Source organism: Carya illinoinensis, chromosome 1, assembly GCF_018687715.1.
Source record: "Carya illinoinensis cultivar Pawnee chromosome 1, C.illinoinensisPawnee_v1, whole genome shotgun sequence".
NCBI classification, from domain to species: domain Eukaryota; kingdom Viridiplantae; phylum Streptophyta; class Magnoliopsida; order Fagales; family Juglandaceae; genus Carya; species Carya illinoinensis.
In genome coordinates this window covers 41,398,749-41,422,632 of record NC_056752.1, presented here as the reverse complement: position 1 = coordinate 41,422,632, position 23,884 = coordinate 41,398,749, and the positions used below count along the sequence as shown (strand labels likewise).

The 23,884-nt window shown below is 33.2% G+C and overlaps 2 protein-coding genes across 8 annotated transcripts; one reads left to right on the top strand and one right to left on the bottom strand.

Moving 5' to 3' along the window:
* Positions 1-208: 208 nt before the first annotated feature.
* Positions 209-12,507, bottom strand: LOC122274464. 5 transcript variants are annotated; one of them, XM_043083506.1, is made up of 15 exons: positions 12,223-12,507; positions 11,132-11,741; positions 10,811-10,892; positions 10,000-10,103; positions 9,069-9,195; positions 8,141-8,235; positions 5,257-5,380; positions 4,526-4,606; positions 3,152-3,250; positions 2,275-2,433; positions 2,129-2,189; positions 1,920-1,990; positions 1,457-1,501; positions 1,033-1,212; positions 209-935 (listed from the first exon to the last, which is right to left on the bottom strand). In XM_043083506.1, exons 2-15 carry the CDS (start codon positions 11,140-11,142, stop codon positions 435-437), a joined length of 1,740 nt encoding a protein of 579 aa, XP_042939440.1. In that variant the 5' UTR covers positions 11,143-11,741; positions 12,223-12,507; the 3' UTR covers positions 209-434. The 5 variants fall into 5 exon arrangements, with proteins under 5 accessions (XP_042939440.1, XP_042939437.1, XP_042939434.1 ...); XM_043083503.1 differs by lacking the exon at positions 11,132-11,741 and having other exon boundaries at positions 1,033-1,209; XM_043083500.1 differs by lacking the exon at positions 11,132-11,741 and having other exon boundaries at positions 12,223-12,506.
* A 5,304-nt stretch (positions 12,508-17,811) lies between these two features.
* LOC122274449 (glutamine synthetase leaf isozyme, chloroplastic-like) lies at positions 17,812-23,531 on the top strand. 3 transcript variants are annotated; one of them, XM_043083489.1, is made up of 14 exons: positions 17,812-18,024; positions 19,377-19,663; positions 19,741-19,780; positions 19,913-20,016; positions 20,096-20,144; positions 20,251-20,357; positions 20,726-20,813; positions 20,920-21,048; positions 21,134-21,208; positions 21,901-21,954; positions 22,036-22,073; positions 22,270-22,429; positions 22,536-22,596; positions 23,064-23,531. In XM_043083489.1, exons 2-14 carry the CDS (start codon positions 19,383-19,385, stop codon positions 23,201-23,203), a joined length of 1,326 nt encoding a protein of 441 aa, XP_042939423.1. In that variant the 5' UTR covers positions 17,812-18,024; positions 19,377-19,382; the 3' UTR covers positions 23,204-23,531. The 3 variants fall into 3 exon arrangements, with proteins under 3 accessions (XP_042939423.1, XP_042939425.1, XP_042939419.1); XM_043083491.1 differs by having other exon boundaries at positions 17,829-17,983; XM_043083485.1 differs by having other exon boundaries at positions 17,864-18,024; positions 19,377-19,636.
* Positions 23,532-23,884: the final 353 nt, after the last annotated feature.

Here is a 23,884-nt window from a genome sequence, read left to right as displayed (position 1 = left end):
ATAGACTTGGGACTCACTTCCTTTTTTTGTTTTTTTTTTTTTTATTCTTTATTTTTATGCATACTTAACGTTGACTTGAAAATGAAAAATAAATGATAGTTCGAGTAAAACATACAATTTCTCGCTTGAATAAAATCAAAGGAATAAAATCAATAGCCAAATGTCAATTTTTATAACTGGAATTGAAAGATCATTTCATACATGGAAATAAAAACAATCATTTTTGCTATTCTTTAATCATAAATGTAGATCAGTGTAACATAATGTGAAGGAAAAATATTAGCCTTCTTACACACACACACAAAGCACATTTCTTTTTTCCTTTCTTTTTATAGGAAGCAATTACAAGCTACAATTCCTGTCTCTCGATGCTTAGGTACACGACATTCATTTATCAGATTTTGCACGAAAAAAGAAGAAAAAATCTTTTCATCTCATCGATTATTGCTGTTTCGGAAAAAGTTGAAATCCCAACGACGCATTAAACCATCCATAACATTGCCTGCCGGGCTACGTTCAACAGTCAATGTGGCTTTTGTATTGGCTGACATGTCCGCATCCAATGAGCTCTGTATGCTTGCTGAAGTATCGCTACGAGCAGAAGTTCCTGTGCTTCCATTTTCCATGCCAGATGAAGAAGCATCAATTGCATGTCCCGCAGTCACACTCGTATCAGGAGATGGCTGCTCAGATGCCAATTTCTGGGCATTGAAGACCGAAGTGGAAGTGGATTCTGTTTTTGACAGTTCACAATGCTCGACTGGATTGGAATTGAGTTGTGTCTCTGAGGACCCACAACGATCTGTAGGAGAAGCATCCTGGTCATCTCTATATAAAGGCTTTATAGAACTGGAGCTATCGATAGGCAGTTCTCCTTCCTGGGGATGTCTCATTTCCAAGTCTTTTAATGATTCCATCACTGCTTCCATAAGCATCTGAAAGTTTTGGACATGTCTAAGGTCAACTCAAAGCAACAATTTCATGGAAAACATTTTGGATTTAGATGATGCGAAAATGTGTAATTTGACTCACTCTTTCTTCCTCCTCCACATTGGACGGAAAACCTGTCAAGTCATCAAGTGGATATTCCACATATTGATCGTCATCTGAAGTAGTTGGAACATGGGGGCCACAAGGACGGCCATTGGAAAATTCAAAGCTAATCATTTCAGATGATGATGGGCAATGCTCATCATCCATTTTTTCATCCTGCTGCAAAGAATCATGTGTTGTAACTGACAGTGTCCCTTTATTTGTATTTGTATTAATAATTTTATTCTATATTGCTTCCATACTTTTTATCTTTTACTTTTCAAAATCGTCCTCTTCCTTTTCCGTAAGTAGAGGATTATTGTATCACATATGTGGCTCAAAAGCCGCTATCTATGGGAGGGACAAACTCAATGGAAGAAAATTTAATATATAAACGGTGAAACAAGAGATGTAAAGAAGATACCTCATCTTCAGATTTATCATCTTTAGAAGGGAAATTAGAAGGAACCTGAGTGAAGTAAAAGAAACCGTAAATAGACAATTTTACAAAACTACATTTGAGTCAATACGGCTGAAGTATCAGAAGTACCATATATTTTGGGGTTAGTCAAGTCAATCTCAGAATCCCCAATCCCCAAAAAGAAAGAAGAAGAGAATGTCAACCTAATTTTTTCCCTGCCAGATTTCCTGTGTGTACATGTGCGTGGGCAACTGTGTGGTTGTGAAGAGATAAAGGGACAAAGAGGAAGAGAATGAGTGGAGCGGGATCCAGAAAATTGTTCCATGCAAATTGGGCATGCAGCACACACTCCTATTGATATAGAATAAATTTGATGATAACAGGTTTGAAAGAAGTAATTTCTGGTCGGCCTTTTTGTATTGGGTATCAATTTGACATCTAAACACCAAACCAACCAATCACTAACCTCTGTCCTGCTCATAGGTCTTCTCGTACGGAGGTTTTTAATGGCATCTGCCGTGCTGCTTGTTGCTGGTTCTGCAAATAAGAAATCAATGAGACAGAAAAAAGAGTGATTACTGAATAAAGATCCTAAAAGTCATCAGTATTTGAGAAGCAAAGAAGATTTACTTATCAAAAAATAAAAGCAAAGAAGATTAGGTACTTGAGTCTTGCCTTTAGATGTAGTTGAAGATTTATGGTCATAGTCAACTCCATGTACATTTCTCCAACCGCCCTGAAGGTTTTATGAAGGGTTGTTATTATGAAAGCTGGCTGCTTGAATAAAATAAAAAATTACAACCAGATCTATCAGCTTTTACCTTACCAAAGTAATCATCCATGGGATCAAAAAATGCTCCAGCTAGTTCATCCTCTGGAGGTTGCAAAACATTGTGGAAAAATATATTTATAGAATCAAAGTAGAACTGTGGACGTGGAGAGTTATGGTCCCCCTCAAACTTGATAATGTTTTTGTCTCCCTGTAAAAAAGAAAGAGCAATGCTACATACAGTTACTTTTGCGTACTCCCTGCGCACTCCACTGATATGATTGGCTGGATTAATTTTTTTTTAATATCCAACCAATCATATCACTGGAGTGCACAAAAGAGTGCACAAAAATGACTGCACATAGAATTTTTGAAAAAGAAATGCATTAAAAGAGAAGCCTGACAGCAAACAATGCATGGAATGGCAAACTACATATGCCTAGATACCATTTTCTCAAAAAAACATATGCCTAGATACCAGAAAGGAGATCCAGGCATCTCACGCTAATTCTAGAAAATAAATGTAGAGACATCTAGTGAATTCAGTATGAAAACCAAAGGTAGGAGGTCTAAAGGCTCTCTTGCAATAGGAAATTTAGAAGATTACTAGAGCATATGTTGGGGATACAAAGGCAGAAACGATCATGAAATTAAAACGTTACAGCCTAATAATGAGTGTGGCTCAACAGTGCATAGGGACTTCCTAACTGAACCGAGACAAAAGGTCAGGTGTTAATCTTCAAAGGGGAGGGGGCTTCTTATGTTTAACCTTCCAAAGCCATGAATTTCTCATCGAGAACAAAACACTAATCAAAATTGAAAACACCAAATTACACGCAGCATGCAGATAATGAAGCATGTCTGCCAAATTTTATACAAATACTTACAAATATCATGCATACCAACATGATGATATGAATGATAATTACCATATATGCCTCAAATATACGATCTGAATGGTGGGGGCGTATGAAATCATCATCAATGGCATGCCCTAGTAAAACAGGGACGAAGCAAGAATTTGCCACCTATAGTGAAGAGCAATAGTCGAACACTTTTGTCAATAAGAGTAAACAACAAGAAATAAATGCTGAACAGGGTCATTCATTTTCTGACATCATGAATATACGTAAACTTCTCACACATGCTTCTTAAAAACTTTGCATTCCCTAAAATTAATTCTCTTTCCTAGTTCAACAATTATTCATGCAAATTAAAGAAAATAAATTAGTTACACAACCACGAGAACAATAGCAGGTTGAGTCCAAGAGCTTGTTTGGAAATAATCGCATCCCAAAATTCTCAATCTCATCTCATCTCATCTCCTTCCCAAACATAATTTAAATACATTTTTTTTTTTGTTTTATAAGTAAAAATATTTTATATATCAAAAGGAGTAAATACAAAATTTTCAAACTAATCATTACAACTTTTTCAAACTAATAATTACAACTTTCCCAAACTTTCAAACAAAAAATAAAAACAATTCAACATTTTCAAATCCCAAAACAAAAATTATATTATAAATATATATTCTAACAATATTTTTACTTTATAATACTTTTTATTCAACTTTTTCCCTCTTTTCCCAAAACCTAAAAAATACTCAACGTATCTCACTACTGGTCATAAACTATCTTACTACTATTCAAAATTTTTTTATCTCATCTCACTACCCAAATGAGCCCTAAGGCTAAAACTAGCTAGCTCGTGTCCAAAAATTAAACAACAAGGAAGCTCAACTGACAAAATACATGGACAGGTTTTGAAAGTTTTATGCATAAACAAGTGCTTCTTGACATTAGGTGGCATCCAACAAATGAAAAATTCTACTCATCATCCCTCACACCACACACCATAACTTTTTTAATTTTTTTTTTTTTCCTTTTTTCCATAATAAGTATGTAGTGTATTGAGGATGAGTAGAACAACACAATTAATTTAACATGAATAAAATAAAATAAAAATATATATTTCAAAATATTTTATAAAAGGTGTGTGGTGTGGAATGATGAGTAGCATCCCTCTTTTACTATTAACACCCTGAACTGGTCCTAGTAAATCATCTCGTGGGTGAGGCTTATTCCATAATTGCTGTATAGTCAGATTTCGCTATCCTCAAAATGAGCAAGCTGTCTTTAACCAAGCATGGCAACTATCCCGAAAGTTTGTTGCACATTAAGCTTGAACATCACTCGATGATATGAAACAAAAACCATAAATCCTCCACAGTGCTTTTATTCAAAGTAATGGACCAGAAATACAACCCAAAAAAAAAAGTAAAATCATTGATAAGACTAAACCTTAATGGTGTTCAGGTCCGTTATGTCAAACTTTGCCTTTTTCTGAATAGCTCTTCGCATGTATTGGATTGCAAACTTCACCTAGAATTAGCAAAGAGGAAAAAAGCAAAGGTGATAACAGTCCTTCGAAATATTTATGCAATTGTGCTCCCAACCATTAATCAAAGTAAACAGTCAAAATCGTGAAATTCAGGGTGACAGCAAATAAGGCAATGATTACAGCAATATACTCGATCAGAAAAAGATACAACTGAATGTCTTAAATAACCCAAAGATGTTTATGAGTGCCTGATGCATATTTAGTATTCAAACCCCATTTAATAGAACATATTCATATAGGATGATCTCATAACTTAAGGTTCCATTCGGTAAATATGTTAACAAATATTCAGACTGAATTTGATGGAAAATTTCACAAAAAGCAAGCGAGGAAAGGCAGCCAAGTTATGAAAGTCATTTTCCAAGTATTTTAGTGGAAATGATTTACTCTAAATGTTAGTAAAGTTACTGAGTTTGGTAGAAAGTTTCGCTATTTGAGAAAACCCAGACCTAATAAAGTTGAAGGTACAATTCCACCAAATAAACTTTGGTATCTACAGATCATAAAGATACATCATAACCAAAGCTGCCTCAAACCAAGCAGAGAAAGGGGTTTTACAATTGTGCCCCAGCATATGAGTATATAATAGTTCCTTGATGCCAATAAAAGGATGAGTGATGAATTTACTTACAGTGAACTTGGGTAAACGGATCTTGTAGGTATCTACCAGTTCCATCATCAGGTCAACTAGGTCTGAGAAGGGACTATCCAAAACCATTCCAGCTATGGAAGGGTCCTCAGCTCCATACATTAGGCTGTGAAAAATAAGTTTATATCATCAATGTCTGATAAAAAACCAGAAGGACCTATTAACTAACCACTAGAGCAAACAGTCAAGCTAAGGCACCATCAACTATTATTAGGCATAACTGACAACAGCACTACCTTCAAAAAAATCCATAAACTTATGGTGGTATTTTTTTTTTTTTTTTAGTTTTTGATAAGTAAAAGATTGTATTAATAAGAATAAGCATAACCTAAGTACACATGGGGTATACAAGAGGTAACACCTAGTTAGGAGGAAGAAATGGAAACAAGAAAATTATGAAAGTCTAGGCAATTGAAATCTACAGCTTTAGCCCATAGGAACAAAGTTTTAACAAAGAACAATCTAATCTTTTTTTCTTTTTCTTTTTTTTTTTTTTCTTTTCTTTGATTTCAGGGAACCTCTCCAAGGCAAGGCCCTTCGGACCCATCCCTGCAGAGTAAACCCCGGTCTCGTGCACCGTACCCTCATAAGTTTCTCCATACAGAACTGGTTAAATCGCTGACTTTTCACCATGGGGTGTGGCCCTAAATGATTGTTTGCACCTATGAAGTGTTGAACCTTGGACCTTGAAGTAAGTGATACCCCAAAACCAAGGCCTTCACTACTTGGGCCAACCTCTTAGGGTTAAGAAGAATCTAATCTCCTTCACTGAGCAGTGAGCGCTCCTTATCTTCAAAAGTCCAAACCTTCCATTCCTTCCATAGGCACCATAGAATACAAATAGAAATCATCTTCCACACAGCTGTGATTTGTGGAATACCACCCAGATTCTTCCAGCTGGCCAGAAGCTCGACCACAATAGCAGGCATAACCCAGGATAACTCTAATCTTCTGAAGACATCGTCCCATAACGCTCTAGCGACCTCACAATGCAGTAGAAGATGATCCACAGTCTCACCACTCTTTCAGCACATACAGCACCAGTCCACAACAACCACCCGGCGCTTCCATAAATTATACAGTCAAAATCTTGCCCAAAGAAGCTGTCCAAGCGAAAATAATACTGCCTTGGGAGGCGCCTTATTTTTCCAAATCCTTCTCCATAGAAAGTGATTGTACTAGGGATGGGCGAGGGACTTATAAAAGGAACAAACAGAAAATGTACCTTTTCTAGCTGGTACCCACCACAAACTGTCAGTTCTTTGAGTACTCGATCTCAGGCATACAAGAGTTTGAAAAACTTGGTGGTATTTCACAACTATTATAGAAAATCATATAAATACAGCTATAGAAAACTTAAGTTGGAATATACAGCTACTACAGCTATAATATATGTATATATATGAGAAAACTACATTTTGGACCCCAAATCTACCTATTAAAAATAAAGTTATTTTTTCCTATAAAAAAAATCTACCACCACCTTGTCAATTTGTACTCTAAACAACAAAAACTGTCAGTAGGCACCCTCAATCTATAGATCCAATCCGACCATTAATATCAGTGAAAAATAGCACATGTGGCACAATTGTAATGGTCAAATCTTGACAGAGGTTGTAAATTGTCAGGATTTAGTAGTTTAGGGCATGATTGACAACATGATAGTTTAGGTGCAAACTGGAAAATTGGTGATAGTTCAGGGACACAAAATATAATATCCATGCCAAAATAGGCATAGCCAAGTGCACGGACATATACAAGACCAACACCTAGCCATGATTCTCTAGAGATGCAAGGAATTCATTTTTGAAAAGTAAAATTAAAATTTTACATGGATTTTAAACCATTGATTCTTGAAATTAAAACATTAATATCATAATACTCGTTTGAAAATAAGCTATTAAACTAAAAAATAACATATTTATGAAGTGAAAATTGTTAAAAATACCAATTGTAATCTTTCTCAAAATTTCCACTTCAATTCACTCCCTCAGCAGAAACCTGCCATACACTCCTACCAGCAGACATGTTAGTGCCATCCTCCTATCTTATTTGGCGGCAACAATCATGCAGATGCAACATTTAGACCCCACGGTTCTTTGTGATTTTTATCCAAGCTGCCAAGTAAAGTTTACAACCACCAGATTTCCTTTTTTAAAAGCCTCAACCACAGCTGATCTTAGTTCATTTAAGGCTTTTATATGAAATAATGTCACAATTCAACAGACTCAACTCAAGAATAGATCAAATCAGATCAAAGAAGGTCCAATAGGTTGGTTCATCTCAAACAGTACATGCTTGTTCTGGTGGTAAGAGATTCACATTGATCTGGTAGGATGTATATATAATTATATATTATATACATTCTTGGTGTCTATTTCTACATTTAGACCCCATAGTTGTATATGTCCGTCCAGCGTATGCCTATTCCTCCATTAGTATTAATAAAATCTCTTTTACATATATAAAAAATATATATAATCGCATAATTCTCTTGATTTTTAGCAGCCAACTAACTTTTTTTTTTATAGATAATAAGAGAATTTATTCCAAGTAAATAGGCATAGCCCAAGTACACAGGAAGTATACAAGTGAGTACACCTAAATACAAGCTAAAGCAAAACAGAACTAAGGCAAAACATTACAAATATTCCCATCCCTCTTCACCCAAAAACTTATAGTGCTAAAGAAATTAGCAGCCAATTAACTATAAGACATTAAAGAAAAAAAGGGTTAAGTAACAACGAATCAAACTGCTATATACAGTCAATGAACGCCCTTTCCCTCCTGGTAAAGTAAAGAAGACTTATATGTTCTAATTTCTGTACACATGAGATTAAAGGAAGACAGAGTGCATGGGAAAAACCTAGTAACAGCACCCATTGAACGGCCCCACAAGCCTATCAAAGAGATATTACCATCAGCCCGCAGATATTCAACCACAGACCTGAGATCATCCTTCTGAAAGACAGTACACAACATCAGACAGAAATTACATGATGAAGAGCAGTGCTCTAATGCATACACAGAACTCTGATGAATAAATATGAGAACTCATATAAATATACAACATAGGTAATGAAAAATAGATGCATAAATATGTGTCGAATTGTGCAGGGAAGTTAGCCCAGATAGTTAAGTTATGTGCAACAAAGGCATACAGATGCACCGGTGTGTAATTATTTTAGAACTAAAAGTGGGTCAAAGATAACATGAATAGACGTAGCAAGAAAGAATAAGGCCATAAATTAATGGAGAATATGCATTTGATAAGGCTGAGAAGATTAAGATGAAAAATCGCATAGGTTCAGAAAAGGACTTCTATAGCCAATAAAGGCTTTATTGAGTAGAGTTAGATGACATGCAATCTTGTGTGGCTGACTTGTAACACCCTGTGGCTATGAGTGTCTCTTTCTTGTATGATCCTGCAAAATATGGATTTAACTGAAAGACTAAAAAGACATTGGGTTTCTTGATAAAAAGCAGAAAACATATTGAAAAGACTCCATGTGAACATGAGACCATGCATGAATAAACACCAGTGTATTTAAACATTTGACTTAATGTTAGTTTCTCAATTTTCGAATAAAAAAACAGCGAGTGTTCACTTCCCTGAAGGTTGCAAGCCCTTTTATATCTAGTTTACCTTCTAACTCCAAAAAGCAGAAGAATTAATGGTGTTGTATGGAATACAAATGGTAAAAATGTGGATTGAACACAAATAAGAGTAGACTATCGTTGTTAAGGTTTATCTGTACGGCAAATATCTTCATATTGGTTATTCAGTGACTTACTTCATTCCACCCCAGGGTGACATGCTCTCCTCCAGAGAGTCCAGATCCAGAGAAATCAAGAGTGAAAACTGAAATGTTCGATGGCAGCAAAATTATCGCAGCTTCACTGGCATCAGCCCTGCACCCACTGCCAAGAAAATAAAGAACTAGTCAAATAAGATTAAATAATCAAATAGCTGAAGAATTTGAATAAGAAACTCTTGAAAAGTTAAATGCTGTCAATCTTGATAGAGAAGGCTAGGCATACAAAAAGATGAAAATAAGCTAGAAGTTTCAGGTTTTCTACGGTCCATCATCCAGTTCTAATAATGGTATCCCAAGAAAGCTGCAGATATATTGCTGTATTAAAGTTCAAATTTTATATGTTGCAGAAAGATATCTTCTAGAGCTATTCAGCAACGTGTCTGTCACGTGTGAAGCACTTCTCATGTTTCTGTAACAGGATTCTTGTAGTGGCACATATGATACAAGGGAGAGAAACTGTCATTCAATCAGAATAAGACCCTTCTATGCCAGAGTTTTCTATATCAAACTATTCATAACACCGTTCTCTCCAATTATAAGAATGTGACCCACATGTACCTCAACTACTATATTGTAGGTTGAACCCAGCCCAAGTAAGAGCCACTTCAAAACCAACCCAGAACATGCCCAACACTGAAAAATAAAAGGAAAATGGCTGCTGGAATGGACCAAACCCAATTCTGCGATTTACAAAGGTAGGGGGTTGAAGGAGTAGACTTTTTAGCTAGGCATATCTACAAATATATGCCTTGTGTACTTGGATAGCACCTTTTTAATCATTATTAAAATTATCCTACTTATGAAAAAGGGTTTAAAATTCCACAAGAACAACTGTAGAATCTATAACTGAAAAAAAAAAATCCTTTAAATCATCCCAAGCAACCATATTTCTCAGGCACAGATTCACCTGTTCCCATGGCAGTATATCACACAGGGCAAAGGCTTTCCTTCGGGAGTAACAATAGGCGCATAATGACTGCACTGAAGAATATCCCCCCGACTGTTTTTAACCTGCAAAATTTCAAAACCCCTAAAATGAAAGGCTGACAAAAGCCTGGGATTCTTAAAGTTCATCAAAGGATGTGCAAAATAAAAGTATCGAAGAATTAAAAAATTAAATAAATAAATAAAAACAGTAACAAAACCAGAGTAACAACTACACTGTCATAGGGTGATATAGCAAGTATACTTAGCAAAGAGTTTAATTGTGTGAGCCTTCTAAGGCTACCCTTACAAGCCAGTCCATTGACCCATTAAGTGTAGGCAGTTAAATGGCTTCACAATGTCGATGGACAAAAGGCCTTTATCCTTCTCTTCCTCCTTTACACAATGAAATTGATACAATACACACCATGACACCATAAAAATCATTTTCCTTGATTAAAGTTATAGTCTTGTAAGATTGTAAGTATTGCTAGGTAATCTCTAGCCACAGAATCTTCTGGATTTTAAAAGCTACCAGATCTTGCAAAGTTCATAACATCATTTCATAAAAGATCTTAGATTTTAAAAGCTAGCAAACCTTTCTTGAAAATTTCATGAATATGCAAACCTAACACAGTTATAAGCATACATCAAAGACTTTTTTCTTTTTAATTTTAAGATTATGAACAGGTTTGAATCCTTCAGGTGGCTATGGTTGTGCTCCTTCAAAAATTAAGCAGTAAAGTAAGATTAGATCTTTTTTTTCACAGGTAAAACTAGGAATGGATCCTTACCTCTACATCTTTCCTCTGATACCACTTCCCTTTCAGCATGAACTCTTGATCTAATAAATCATCTTTTGGGTCATATTCAGCTCTGCAGCCCCGTAAGGGAAAGACCCGTAATCATTTCAACTACTTAAGCAAAGTTCAAAACTTTAAGCCCAAAACACAAATAACTTGCTTGGGCGACAGAGTTCAGATATTAATAACTTTAATTTCCCAAAGTATCTTCTCACAAGTTCATGTGATTATATTTTTTTATTGGTAAAAAATTATAATCACATGAACTTGTGAGAGGGTATCTTGATAAATGGAGTCTTGTGCTTAACTCACATCATTGCCATATTTTTGCTTCTTTTGAGTGCTTCACAGACTGAAATGTGTGCCTTTGAGTATGTGCCTCAAAGTTTCCCAGTTCTCAAATTTCAACCCAAAAACTGAGGATTCTTTTCAAATACTCTAATCATTATTTTTTATGGGTAATTATTTTATAGGTAAATACTGTAATCATTGTCAGTAATATAAACCATCTCATTTTAGATGCAAAAAAAAAAAAAAAAACAACACACTTAAAGCTGACTATGACTTATTGATATTCGACATGATTATCTGCCAGCAGAATAGTCTGTAACTTGATTCAAAAACTGGTTATAAACATAACAACTATTATATTTAAAATCTTGGTGTTGTTGAATCAAATCAGATGATAGCTCATAAATTCGTAGGATTACAGTCACAGCGAATAGCCATGTGAACCTCACAAGCGTATATGGTTGAGGATTTTTTTTGACATTAACCACAGAAATAAATAAGAACTAGAACTTAAATGGTCTAACAAAAAATTTAAATGATCCAAAAATAAAAAATTAAATGATATCTTCAAAAGATCTCAGATTTTGTATGCATCAAATAAATAATAAATGGATCTTAATGCAGCGACTCCCTGCACAAACACCAAAAATAAAAAATAAATAAAAAATAAAAAAAACCCTCTTAGTTGGCAGCTAAGATAATTAAGTAAAACTTGAATCCTATGCTCTACTTTTTGCTTCTTTCCACACATACATAGAAAATAAGGAAACAGAAAGTGGGCTACAACTCAATTTTACTGTGCCAGTTTCCAATTGTTGAATCGGGCTTAAATTTGTGCAGCGTTTCGTTTTCCTAGCATCCCATACTCAGATACCCAAATAAATATCTTCAATTATTATTACTTCCTCACCTTTTTCTCAGCAACCAACGGAACAAAAAACCAAATCCCATTTACAACTTTTTTTTTTATAAGTTCAAATCCCATTTAACCTCATTGTTTTATTTATCAAAAAAAAAAGTTCAAATCCCATTTACAACTTCAACAACAAAATTACAAAAAACTTATCAGAAACAAAGAGAAACAAGATGAGCGGAGGTATTGGGTCTGTTACCTGGGTGGCCGAATGATAAAGTTGACGAGTTGTTCCATGGATTCAAAAGTACACAAGGATCTCCTCCTCTAGCTTTGTCTGAGCTGTTCTCCTAGTATTTTCGTGGAATATGATATTGAAATATACGAGTGCTTTCTTGTGCAATCTCTTTTCTACGATACAAGGGAGAGGAAGATGCAGAACAAGAAAAAGAGAGAGAAGGTTCTTGATGGGTAGTGGTTTGTTTGTTTCTTTAAACAAACCAACAAAACGAAAAGAAGGCGAAGGTGAACCGGCCTTTGTTGGTGGTGTTCCCAATACATGTTTCTTTGCTTGTAAACAAAAACAAAATGATAAAAAAAAAAAAAAACAATATTAATAGTATTCTTATTTTTTTCTCTAAATTTATAAATCGATATGAATATATGTAATATAATATATTATAGTTTAAAATTATTCTTATTAGATAAAATTATTTTAATTTTATTATATATATTTGTGACTATAATATTTCTTCTTAATAAAAAAATATATTATATTATAAAATAAAAATTACAAATTAATAAGATACATGATATAAATTATTTTTATTATAAAATAGATTTGATATATCTTATTAAGTGATTTCTAAATTTAATCTTTTAATACTATTTTAATGTTTTTATCTGAGTGATAAATTTATATAAAATTAAAATATCTGAATAGGTCTGATTTTTTAATTAAATATATGAGATATAATCGATTCATATGCACATTTAGACATGGATTTCATACAAAATTAATGAGTGAAGGAATTAACTTATTTAACTAAATTAAAATTAACTCGTTGTTGTCACGACTTTGCAGCAAAATGTGTGTTGGCCCTGTTGGGTTTGCACTGGGTCTAGTGGTGGTGGGATGGTGGGAATTTAAGCATAATCTTAATGGGCCCTGGGACCCCACCAGACTGAACCCAACTATCCGAATCAAGACCAAACTAAGGTAAGGTAGACAAGTGAGATGAAAGATAAAATTCATCTTATCTTATTTTATTATTATAATTTTTTAAAAATTTTAAATAAAATATAATAAATAATTTAATTTTTTTAAATAATAAAATAATATTATTATTAAAAAAATAATATTTTAAACTTTCATCTAAAATTAAAAATTCTCCAAACCTACCCTAAATCAAAGAAAATAAAAAGATCAAACATAGATAGGAACGTAGAATAAAAAAACGTGAAAGAGATGGAAAGGATACCATTATTGTTCAATTTGTCTGTTTAAAGTAAAAGGTAGGCTCATCGCTTTGAAAGTTGGAGGAAGCGTAGTAGCAGATAAAGCAAACAAGAAGTCGACAAAAGAATAGAAGATTGCTTTCTTACAACTTTAAGGATGTAAAAGTAGCACCAAAATCAGGTTGTGTCAGCAACAAAGACCATTCACGCTCGCTGCCTCTCAGATAATAGACAGCCACAGCCCGCGCCTCATCCAAAGACCATTCATTTCCTCCTCTACTTCTTTGCTAACTACCAAAATTTTGAATATCATATCAAATAATGTAATGATTAAAATAATATTTTGATATTGATATTTTTTTAAAATAATCGATATATAAATAAATTATATATATAAATTATATTTTAAAATAATAATTTATATATAAATAAATTATATATAAATACATATATATATAAATTATAAATAATCTGATATGAATTAAAGATTAAAAAATGAGCTTAAGATTTAAAGAAATGAAAAAAATAATAATAATAAATAAATAGGTAAAGACCGAAAAATCACAGGTACAAGTCAAAATATTGGCCGGTACGACCGGTATATGAGCCAATATAAAATAGGTATAATACCTATACTGGACCAGTAGCCAATACGATATTTAAAACAGTGCTAACTACTCTTTTCTTTTTTTCATTTTCTTGATAAATTTTGGATCTGCTTTGACTTTGATAACCACTCATCTCACTTCTCAAATATGAACCTTATTGCCACAAAGGTTTTTGTCTTCAAGACCGCGAAGCATATTTTGTTAGGAGAAATATTTTAATTATAAAAAGATTATATAAAATTAATCTCACAAACTGATGTGGTAAATTTAATATAATTCGTTAAATTATAAAATTATTTTTATTATAAAGTTGATATAACAGATTACATTAAATCATGTCAATTTATAATATTATATTTACAAAATTTATTAGTGACTGTAACATTTCTCTTTATATATATATATATATATATATATTTCTTAGTGCATATAGTCTCCTTGTCTAAAGCATCTATTTTGAATTGGAATTGTACTCTATGCTCTTTAGACTCTAATTTGGACCCAATGTTTTTAGATTGGAAAATTCACTTCTTTGAGCGTTACCAAACGCATGCATCAAGCTTTCAACAAACTTGCGAGCCTTAGGCCTTATTTGGAAATTAGATTAAACTGAGATCAACTTAATTCAATTTAATTTTAAATTAAATCTAATATTCAAACACTCAATTATTAAATCATTCAACTCATTTTAACTCAAAATCTCTTTACACGTGATATCCACAATATTTTTCAACTCAAAAATTATTTACACACAGGATTCATAATATTTTTTAACTTTCCATAAATATATCTAAATCATCTTAATATTTAAATACATCTAAACTCGTCTTAAGTGAGTTTCTCACTCAATCATCTCAACTCATTATTATTCATAAAAAATTCAATTTAACTCAATTTAACATCTAATCAGGACCTAAATGTGTTTTATAAGTTTAATTACCATAAATTTTTGTTGCGACAAAAGCTCGAATTTTTGCATTTGTGACTGCCATCAATATGATTAGAACTTAAACCTGCATTCATTGCTATAATATTTTTTTAATCCTATATTACTGTTTAAAGATTGGAAAATTCTATACATTATATCACCATTTCATTTTTATCCCATTATATAATATGTGACACATTTATCACTATTAGATGATCATTTATTAAATAATTTTTTATCATCCAATAGTGAAAAATATGTTACATCTTATATAGTGAGGTGAAAGTGAGATGGTGGTGTGTATAGCATTACACTTAAAGATTATATATTTACACAAGTTAAGAGTCTGATAGCATATAATCCGTTTCTCAAAATGAAAACCTAGATTCGAAACCCTCCACTCATTTGTATAAAAAAAAAATTATATGTTTACATTTTTCCCATTTTAGATTCTAATAAGAATTTTAAAATCTAAATTGATTTATGGGATTAAAAGGGGATAATCACAAGCGGGCCCCAAACACACTAATCATTACAATTCATCCATTTTTATCTCATTTAATTATTATAAATTTTTCAAATTTTTAAATAAAATATAATAAATAATTTAATTTTTTCACATCTTTAAACAAAAATTATATTAAAATAATATTTTATTTAACTTTTAACTTATCTCATCTCAATTCACTATCCAAATTTTCCCTAAAAGATAATTCCAATATGGGCCATGATAATCACTAAAGGCGTGATTTGGCAATGAACAAGGCTGACAACCCCAATACAAACCCTTGAAATCGATTGGAGAGGGACACTCCCAAACAAGCCCCATTCATAAAAATAAAGAAGATAAATTATATTTATAATAATAGTTCACAAGTGATGCACACTTTTTTTTTTAAAATAAATAAATATAGAATCTAAATAAAAAATTAATTTTTAAATAATAAATTTTATTATTATTATTTTTTAAAATATACATACTTGCATAACTTATGACTGTATGTAATATTTATTGAATAAAAAAATATGCTAATATGTTAAGAAACCTATAAACCCATCGAGGAGGGAGAACTTAGGTTTCCAACTATATCGAGGCAGCGTTTGGTTACCAAGCCTAATCCAACTTAACTCAATTCATTTTATCTAATCATTACAATTTTTTCAACTTTCAACTTAAAATATAATAAATAATTTAATTTTTCTAAATTTCAAAATAATAATAATATTAAAAAGTAATATTTTAAACTTTCATTTCAACTCAACCCACTATCCAAATCGGACCTAACATATCATAACTAATTACAGATAGACAGTATCATATCATGAATACAAAACACAACTATCAAAGATCTAAAGATCTATTTGATAAAGAAAAATCTCAAACCAACTAAATAAATTACTTATCACATCATGATTTTTTTTTTTTTTTTGTAAAACGAACACGCGATAAGGAAGAGAAATTCTCATCCCAAACAAAGATTCCTCCTCCAACTGCCGTTAAAAGTGCAAAAGAAATGTCATACTCACCAATGCAATCATTCAGTTCCGTTTAGACGTTAAAATGATTTAAATAGATTTGTGAATGGTAATATCTTAAAAAAATGATACTCTCACTATTAGTTCTTACACTTGGTGTTATCGCTGCAATTTTTTATTTAGAGACCAATTATGCCTAAAGGTGGGAGTGTTGGAAGTGGTGGACATAACACTGTCCAATATTTTATGATCTAATTAAAATGTGTTTAAATATAAATACGAATGAAAATAATAATAAAAATGAGAAAAGCTCGCTATCAAAATCAAGCATTTGTCCCACCAAGCAAAAAGATAATACAAATAATAAAGAAAAGAAAAATGCTGTATGAACGGATTGTCGATGATTTGATGATTTTTATTTTTGTTTATAATTTTTTTTTAATGATTAAGTAAAGAAATATTATTGAGTTTATGTATTTTTATAATAAAAAAATATTTAACGATATTTAAAAATAAATAAAAAAAGAAAAAAAATCTGAAATGCACTTATCTGTTGATTATTGGGAGGGTTTATCAGTCCATGTAGCATCATCTTAAAGAAAAATTTTACTTATAAGTATAGATAACACGCATAATAAAATACTTATATAATATAATCATTTTAAAATTGAAAAATTTTAAATTAAATATTATTATTTAAGTTAAGGAAAAGAAATAACTTAACAATAGATATCGTTTTTATTTTTGAAATTTTTGGCCGAGTTGTAAAGTTTACACATTTGCATCAACCACCAATTCCCTAATTTTCGGTATTCCATATTGAGTTATCACTTTCTATAATAATATAAAAAAATTTAGTTACAAGTATAATTATGTATTAATATGTGTATTAATCTAATACAGTTGGTCAAAAAATAGATTTTATTGAAAACAATGCTAATTTAAATTTTGAATATGAAAAAATCGGTATTAATATGTAAATTAATACGCAACTTTATTTGTACGTAGCAAAACTCAGCAATATATATATATATATATTATTCACAACAGTTGGTATAAATTTTCGAACATAATAAATATATATTTTTTTTATAAAGAACATATCAAATATTTAATAAATAATATATAACGTTATCTTTCAGTTTAATCCTTAAAAAATTCAAACATAAATTTAAACGAGAAAGTACGTAGCAAAACTCTAGCAATATATATATATATATATTATTCACAACAGTTGGTATAAATTTTCGAACATAATAAATATATATTTGTTTATAAAGAACATATCAAATATTTAATAACTAATACATAACGTTATCTTTCAGTTTAATCCTTACAAAATTCAAACATAAATTTAAACGAAAAATTGTCATTATAATCCAAGCATCTGTTAGTTTCTCTCTACCAACCATTTTCCACCAATCGTAAAACACCCCTATCTGCATACGGAAAGCCAACAAATCTTTTGCGTATTAAACACCCATTACAAGGCTTCCCCACCGAACAAGCGAACCGGGTCATCACTCTCCCTCTGTGTATCTTCCCTCAAGGTAATTCCGGCAAAACCCACCGGCCATCCGCCATTCCTGATGTAAGTTCTTTGTCTGTCTCTTTACCTTGTCCTTGACAACTTTGCTCTGTACAAGTCAGATGCATTGTTTTAATGAAGTAATGGGCTGCTGGTGTTTGTCAGAGACCCAGGTAGCAATGTCTGACACATATGGTATCATACTTGCCAGAATCTGGCGAATTGGTCGCCAAGTTTAGCACTGCACAATTTGTGCAAGTCTACATTTGTTCTTTTTCTTCTTCAGTAGTAGTTTATTCACAAGTATCTTTAAGTCAGCATCGTTAGAGCAAGACAAAATGTATAATACGTTATCCAATGAGTGCCTGAGGCCAGCTAGTGGGACTGTAATCACTACTGGTTTAACAATTTTCTCAAGTTTTGACAATTGTATCCATCTTTATATTACTATATATTTACATATGGAAAAATGCTAGTATGCAGTTTGCCCACTTATTTTGACAGCTCATGTATTTAATCTTTTTTAATTTTTTTACTTAATGATTAAGGAAGTGATTTTTAATATATTAGTATTTTTTTTAAAAAAATATTTAAATATGTTAAAAAAATGTAAAATGAAAAAAATGAAAAAAGAGATTTGTGCTAGTGAGCACACCTGGCGGTCAAAGCTGGGCGGCAAGCTAGCACTGGCCTTTACATATATATATATTGATGTGTATATATATAGATGTGTATGAATACATATTTGTAGACTCATTGATAGATGTGTGTATGTGTGAGTGTTGTATATAGGATTTCTAAGCAGAGCTGGGCCCCTTAAGGCATGGTTGGGTATATGCCAATGTATAAGATAGACCATGCATGATAAATGTCTACAAAGTCAACTATGTAATGTAGAACTTCATATTTGTTCATTATAATTTTCCTTCAACTTGTCCTTGACAAATGTCCTGTTTTATTTTATATTTTCTATTTCATTTTTTTTGCTTTATAGCGAGTTTTTCCTAAACTTCTTATTTAACTCAAATGCATTTAATTTTAATGTATAAGATTCACGTCTGTGCAATGCACCATGATTATAACTGATGATACCAAAAAATCGATGGCAGGAAAAAGAGAGCAAGGGTGCATAAAATTTTTAGTTGTTAGGCATTCATTTTTCATGACATTTCATCTGAATGTGCCATGATGGTTTTGGTTAGGACTTGGAACAGGTGATTGTTTCAGTGAGAAATGGAAATTTCAATTTGGTGACATGTGATGAGAACCATGTTACTTGACATTTCACCACTCAATAATGGTTGCCAAACAAATATAACGTGTTTCCTTCTAATCTGTTTTGGTTATTGGATTTTTTGTATCTTTAAAACCTTTCGATCTGAATCCATAGCTGTTTCATTTTCTGTTGGAAGCAGCTGAAAATGGCACATATCTTGGCACCCACTACGCAATGGCAGATGGGAATAACAAAGAACCCTGCAAATGCTAGTCCTACGACAGCAAAGATGTGGGGTTCTCTGTTGTTGAAACAAAACAAGAAAGGGTCATCTAAAAGCTCAGCTAAGTTTCGGGTTTTTTCCATGAAGTCGGAGAACAGCACTGTCAACAGAATAGAAAAACTACTAAATTTGGACCTCACTCCATATACTGACAGAGTCATTGCTGAATATATTTGGTACATATATTTTTCTAACATACGTTTGTGAGCAACTTCTGGTTGACTAAATCTGTGTGAGCACCCCGTAACATTTAAAATAATGTCATGTCATTTTGCAACAGGATTGGAGGGTCCGGAATTGACCTGCGTAGCAAGTCAAGGGTATGATAATGTTAATGATGTGATGAAAAAGAGAATGCAAGCTTGCAATCTTCTCAATGTTTCTTCTTTTTTTCTTCATTAGTTTAAATGTTGAATGTTAGTATTCTCGGCAAATTATTTTCAAATTTTCAGACAATTTCCAAGCCTGTTGAACATCCATCTGAGCTTCCTAAGTGGAACTATGATGGATCAAGTACTGGTCAAGCTCCGGGTGAAGATAGTGAAGTAATCCTATAGTAAGATCTTAGAAACAAAATGAATCTCTTTTATGTATGTATTTATTATACCATTGGCTTGACCTAATATTTCCTCCAGCCCTCAAGCGATCTTTAAGGACCCTTTTCGTGGTGGTAACAACATCTTGGTAAGTACCTAGTTACTTCAAAGATAGTGTATTCCAATTTTAGACCAACTTCAACTCTGGATTTGTTTCATTTCGATTGATATCTTATGTCTTGTGCTTTCAAAAGGTAATTTGTGATGCGTACACACCGGCAGGTGAGCCTATCCCAACAAACAAACGCCACAGGGCTGCTGAGATCTTCGCTAACAAGAAGGTCGCAAACGAAGTTCCATGGTCAGTCTATTCTCATTATTGTAGTCATAAATTTAGCTTCCCATGCTCGTCACCAAAAAAGAGTTTAGCGTCCAATGCTTTACAATCCAAATGCCAGTGTATGAAAGAGACAGATTGCATCCACACTACCATGTTGAGAAGACCTGATATACAGCCATACATATACTTTTTAGTGTTACTAACCCTGATTACGAAATGCAACAATGGATATTGGCATATGGCATTTTTCATTGAACAATGATTAGACACAAACAAGACTTTGTTTAGGATAATTCATGGTGGATAGATACCATGCTCATATGCATTTTAGGCAGTGAAATAGATATATAAATGGAAAATATTGTGATGATTACCGATTAATACGTCAGGTATGGAATAGAGCAAGAGTACACCTTACTACAACAAAATGTGAAATGGCCATTAGGTTGGCCTGTTGGAGGCTATCCTGGTCCTCAGGTACTATCAATTTGTATTGTGAAGAGTATGATTACGGGATTCTGTAAATTTAATCTGGTTTTTATTATGACATGAATCTATATGATACTTTTTATGTTTGTTTCAGGGTCCTTACTACTGTGGTGCTGGTGCAGACAAATCATTTGGCCGTGACATATCAGATGCCCATTACAAAGCTTGCTTATATGCTGGAATTAACATCAGTGGTACAAATGGGGAGGTTATGCCTGGCCAGGTTCACCTCTCATCCTCCTCTAGCTTGTCTCGTGTATGAAATCATGTAATCTTTCTTACTGTTGATTTTTATGATTGGGTTGCAGTGGGAGTATCAAGTAGGACCTAGTGTGGGAATTGAAGCTGGAGATCATATATGGTGTTCCAGATACATTCTTGAGGTAATCCTTTCCTTTTTACTTTTGGGTGTACAAAGACTGTAGAAGCCATTTTAATTATTTTTATCCACAAAAGAAAAAAAAAAAAAAAAAAAAAAGAAAGAAAAGAAAAGAAAAGAAAAAAGAAGACTGTAGAAGCCACTTCAATGAGAAAGATTATGAAAAAAAGGAACATAAATGATCTATTCAGAACATTGGGCACATAAAGTGCACGCCACTTATAACACCCCAAGAAGTTCAGTTCTGCCCATGCTCAGACAACAAAATTTAAAAACTGCTGTGCTAAGGAATTTTCATTTAGTTAACAATGTCAGACTTACAGCCTTACAGGCAGGTTTTGTCCCATCTGCTACTTTTATTGCTCTTAGCTAACAGGTATGGTCCATGATATCATTTACAAAATACTTTCTATCCTTATTCTTTACAGCTCAAACTGAGCTCCCCTGTCCTCCCCAACCCCAAGGTGGGTCTTGTCATAATCGAAAAGTGGTACAAGATAGAGCAACTAATTTAATAAATTCTACCAAATTCTATCAAATGATTCACAATCACAACCCTCATAATTTACTTAAAGACTGAATCAGATATCAAACATGTAGTTAATGGGCTGGGGAAGAATTATCCTTGCGTTAGTCTATGCAGGCAGAGCTGTTCTATCATCGAGTTACTCATTTCTTGTTTGTCCTGTCTTACAGAGAATTACTGAACAAGCTGGTGTCGTTCTCTCCCTCGATCCAAAACCAATAGAGGTAATAAACCTCTCTTACACAGTACTCCTTACTTAAAAGAATCTGTTAGATAAACTGTTTAAAATGTCTGTGCATTGCCAGGGTGATTGGAACGGTGCAGGATGCCACACAAATTACAGGTACTTGATCTGCTAGCTTTGTTTCCCTCCCGTTTTTAGTTTGGTGCTATCTGTTTTTGCTTTGTCTTGTATCTCCTCTCTTCAGGCCCATAAGCGGGAAGGAGAGGGACAGGATATTATAAAGTTAAATCTTTGCCATGTATACATGGAAAGCATGCTAATCCTGATATATTATTGATTCCTTGTTGGCCCGCAGTACAAAGAGCATGAGGGAGGGTGGAGGCTTTGAAGTTATAAAGAAGGCAATTTTGAATCTGTCACTTCGCCATAAAGAGCATATCAGTGCCTATGGAGAAGGAAATGAGAGAAGGTTAACTGGAAAGCATGAAACAGCCAGCATTAACACATTTTCTTGGGTAAATTCTTCTCCAATCTATTTCTTATAAACTTAAAACAATTAGAGAATTGAGAAATACGCTTTGTTTTTCTGTTTATAAAATATCTTAAAATCTCAATCTGCAGGGAGTGGCTAATCGTGGATGCTCCATCCGTGTTGGACGTGAAACTGAGAAGCAAGGCAAAGGTACCGCTTCAGCAGTACTGCAGCAATTTTCTTTAAGGCTCCAATTAAACGATAGGGACAAAAACAGAAGATAATTTCATATTCAACTTCTATTGTATTCTAAGTCCAAAGAAGACCAAGGGTTGCAATTCCTTAAGCGACGCTGAAACTATGATTATGGATGTCCTGTTCAACCTGAGTTATAGGCTAAAATAGAAAACAAATATATAAAAAGCATACATGACTAGACTATTACTGAAACTAAAATAAAGATGCTATCAATATATTGTAAGTACTGAAAAGGCATTATTTTATGCATTTATCTTCGCTCAGTCATATGATTATTTCAAATTCCCAATGCTCTTGCCCCATTTTGTTGTCATCATTTGCTTTCTGACTGTCCATCGATTTCTTTTCCCCACTTTGGATTCTGATATCATCTCTGCTTTGATTGCTAAACCTTTTGATGTTATCTATTATTGTGCTAGGGTACTTGGAAGATCGGCGTCCAGCTTCAAACATGGACCCTTATATTGTGACCTCGCTACTGGCAGAAACTACAATATTATGGGAACCAACACTGGAGGCTGAAGCTCTAGCTGCTCAGAAGCTGGCACTGAATGTTTAAAGTTGATTGGTTCAACATAATCTGCAGGCATTCGGGAGGGGATTCACAGGGAATTAGTTAATCCACATGTAGCGAACATTTTTCCCTTCTAGATTGTTTAGAGCAGATTTGTTGTAAATAAGGGATCTTGAAGTGAGGGGTCGTACATGCCCAGGCATGTAGAATAGCAGATGGAATACTTGTGCACCATCATGAATAGATTTGATAGATTATATGCATGTTACTTGGTATGTATGCACCTTAATTTCTCAACCTGGGTTCTTCTAAAATGACGTTTTGTTCCAAATTCATACCAATGATATCGTGGGCTTGTCTTCGGCCATTTTCACCTGTTTTTGCATTGCAAAATGATAATAAAATATTGATGGCAAATGAATTGTGGAGGTTATCTGAGAAATGGACCCTAACCATGACTAAATTCTAGCCTTCGTACAGCTTTTATGGGCCAGCCCATTTGAGCCCAACTGTCAAGCAAGTATCCAATGGACTATTGGGCATGTTTGGTTATAACCAAATGGAATTGGGATGAGCCCCATAACCAAGGGACTCCATTTGTACAGGAAAACTACGCAGGAGAACAGGAATTAAGGGAACCTATATTCTTTTCTTTTGTTTGTTTAGCCAGAGAAAGGTATTCCATTTGAGTGATGTTCTGCAGATTTATTTAATCATGTAAACAAA

Bases quoted from the DNA above. Each gene is read 5' to 3' on its own strand.
- LOC122274464 (XM_043083500.1), bottom strand. From the start codon at position 12,260: ATGGAACAACTCGTCAACTTTATCATTCGGCCACCCAG. The intron at 5,381-8,140 runs GTTTTTCCCATG...TATTTTTCACAG, and splicing joins TCAATGGGTGCTGTTACTAG to CCTAATGTATGGAGCTGAGG. The intron at 2,190-2,274 runs GTAAAAGCTGAT...TAAAACCTTCAG, and splicing joins TGGATGATTACTTTGGTAAG to GGCGGTTGGAGAAATGTACA.
- LOC122274449 (XM_043083489.1), top strand. From the start codon at position 19,383: ATGGCACATATCTTGGCACCCACTACGCAATGGCAGATGGGAATAACA. The intron at 19,781-19,912 runs GTATGATAATGT...TCAAATTTTCAG, and splicing joins ACCTGCGTAGCAAGTCAAGG to ACAATTTCCAAGCCTGTTGA. The intron at 21,955-22,035 runs GTAATAAACCTC...GTGCATTGCCAG, and splicing joins TCGATCCAAAACCAATAGAG to GGTGATTGGAACGGTGCAGG.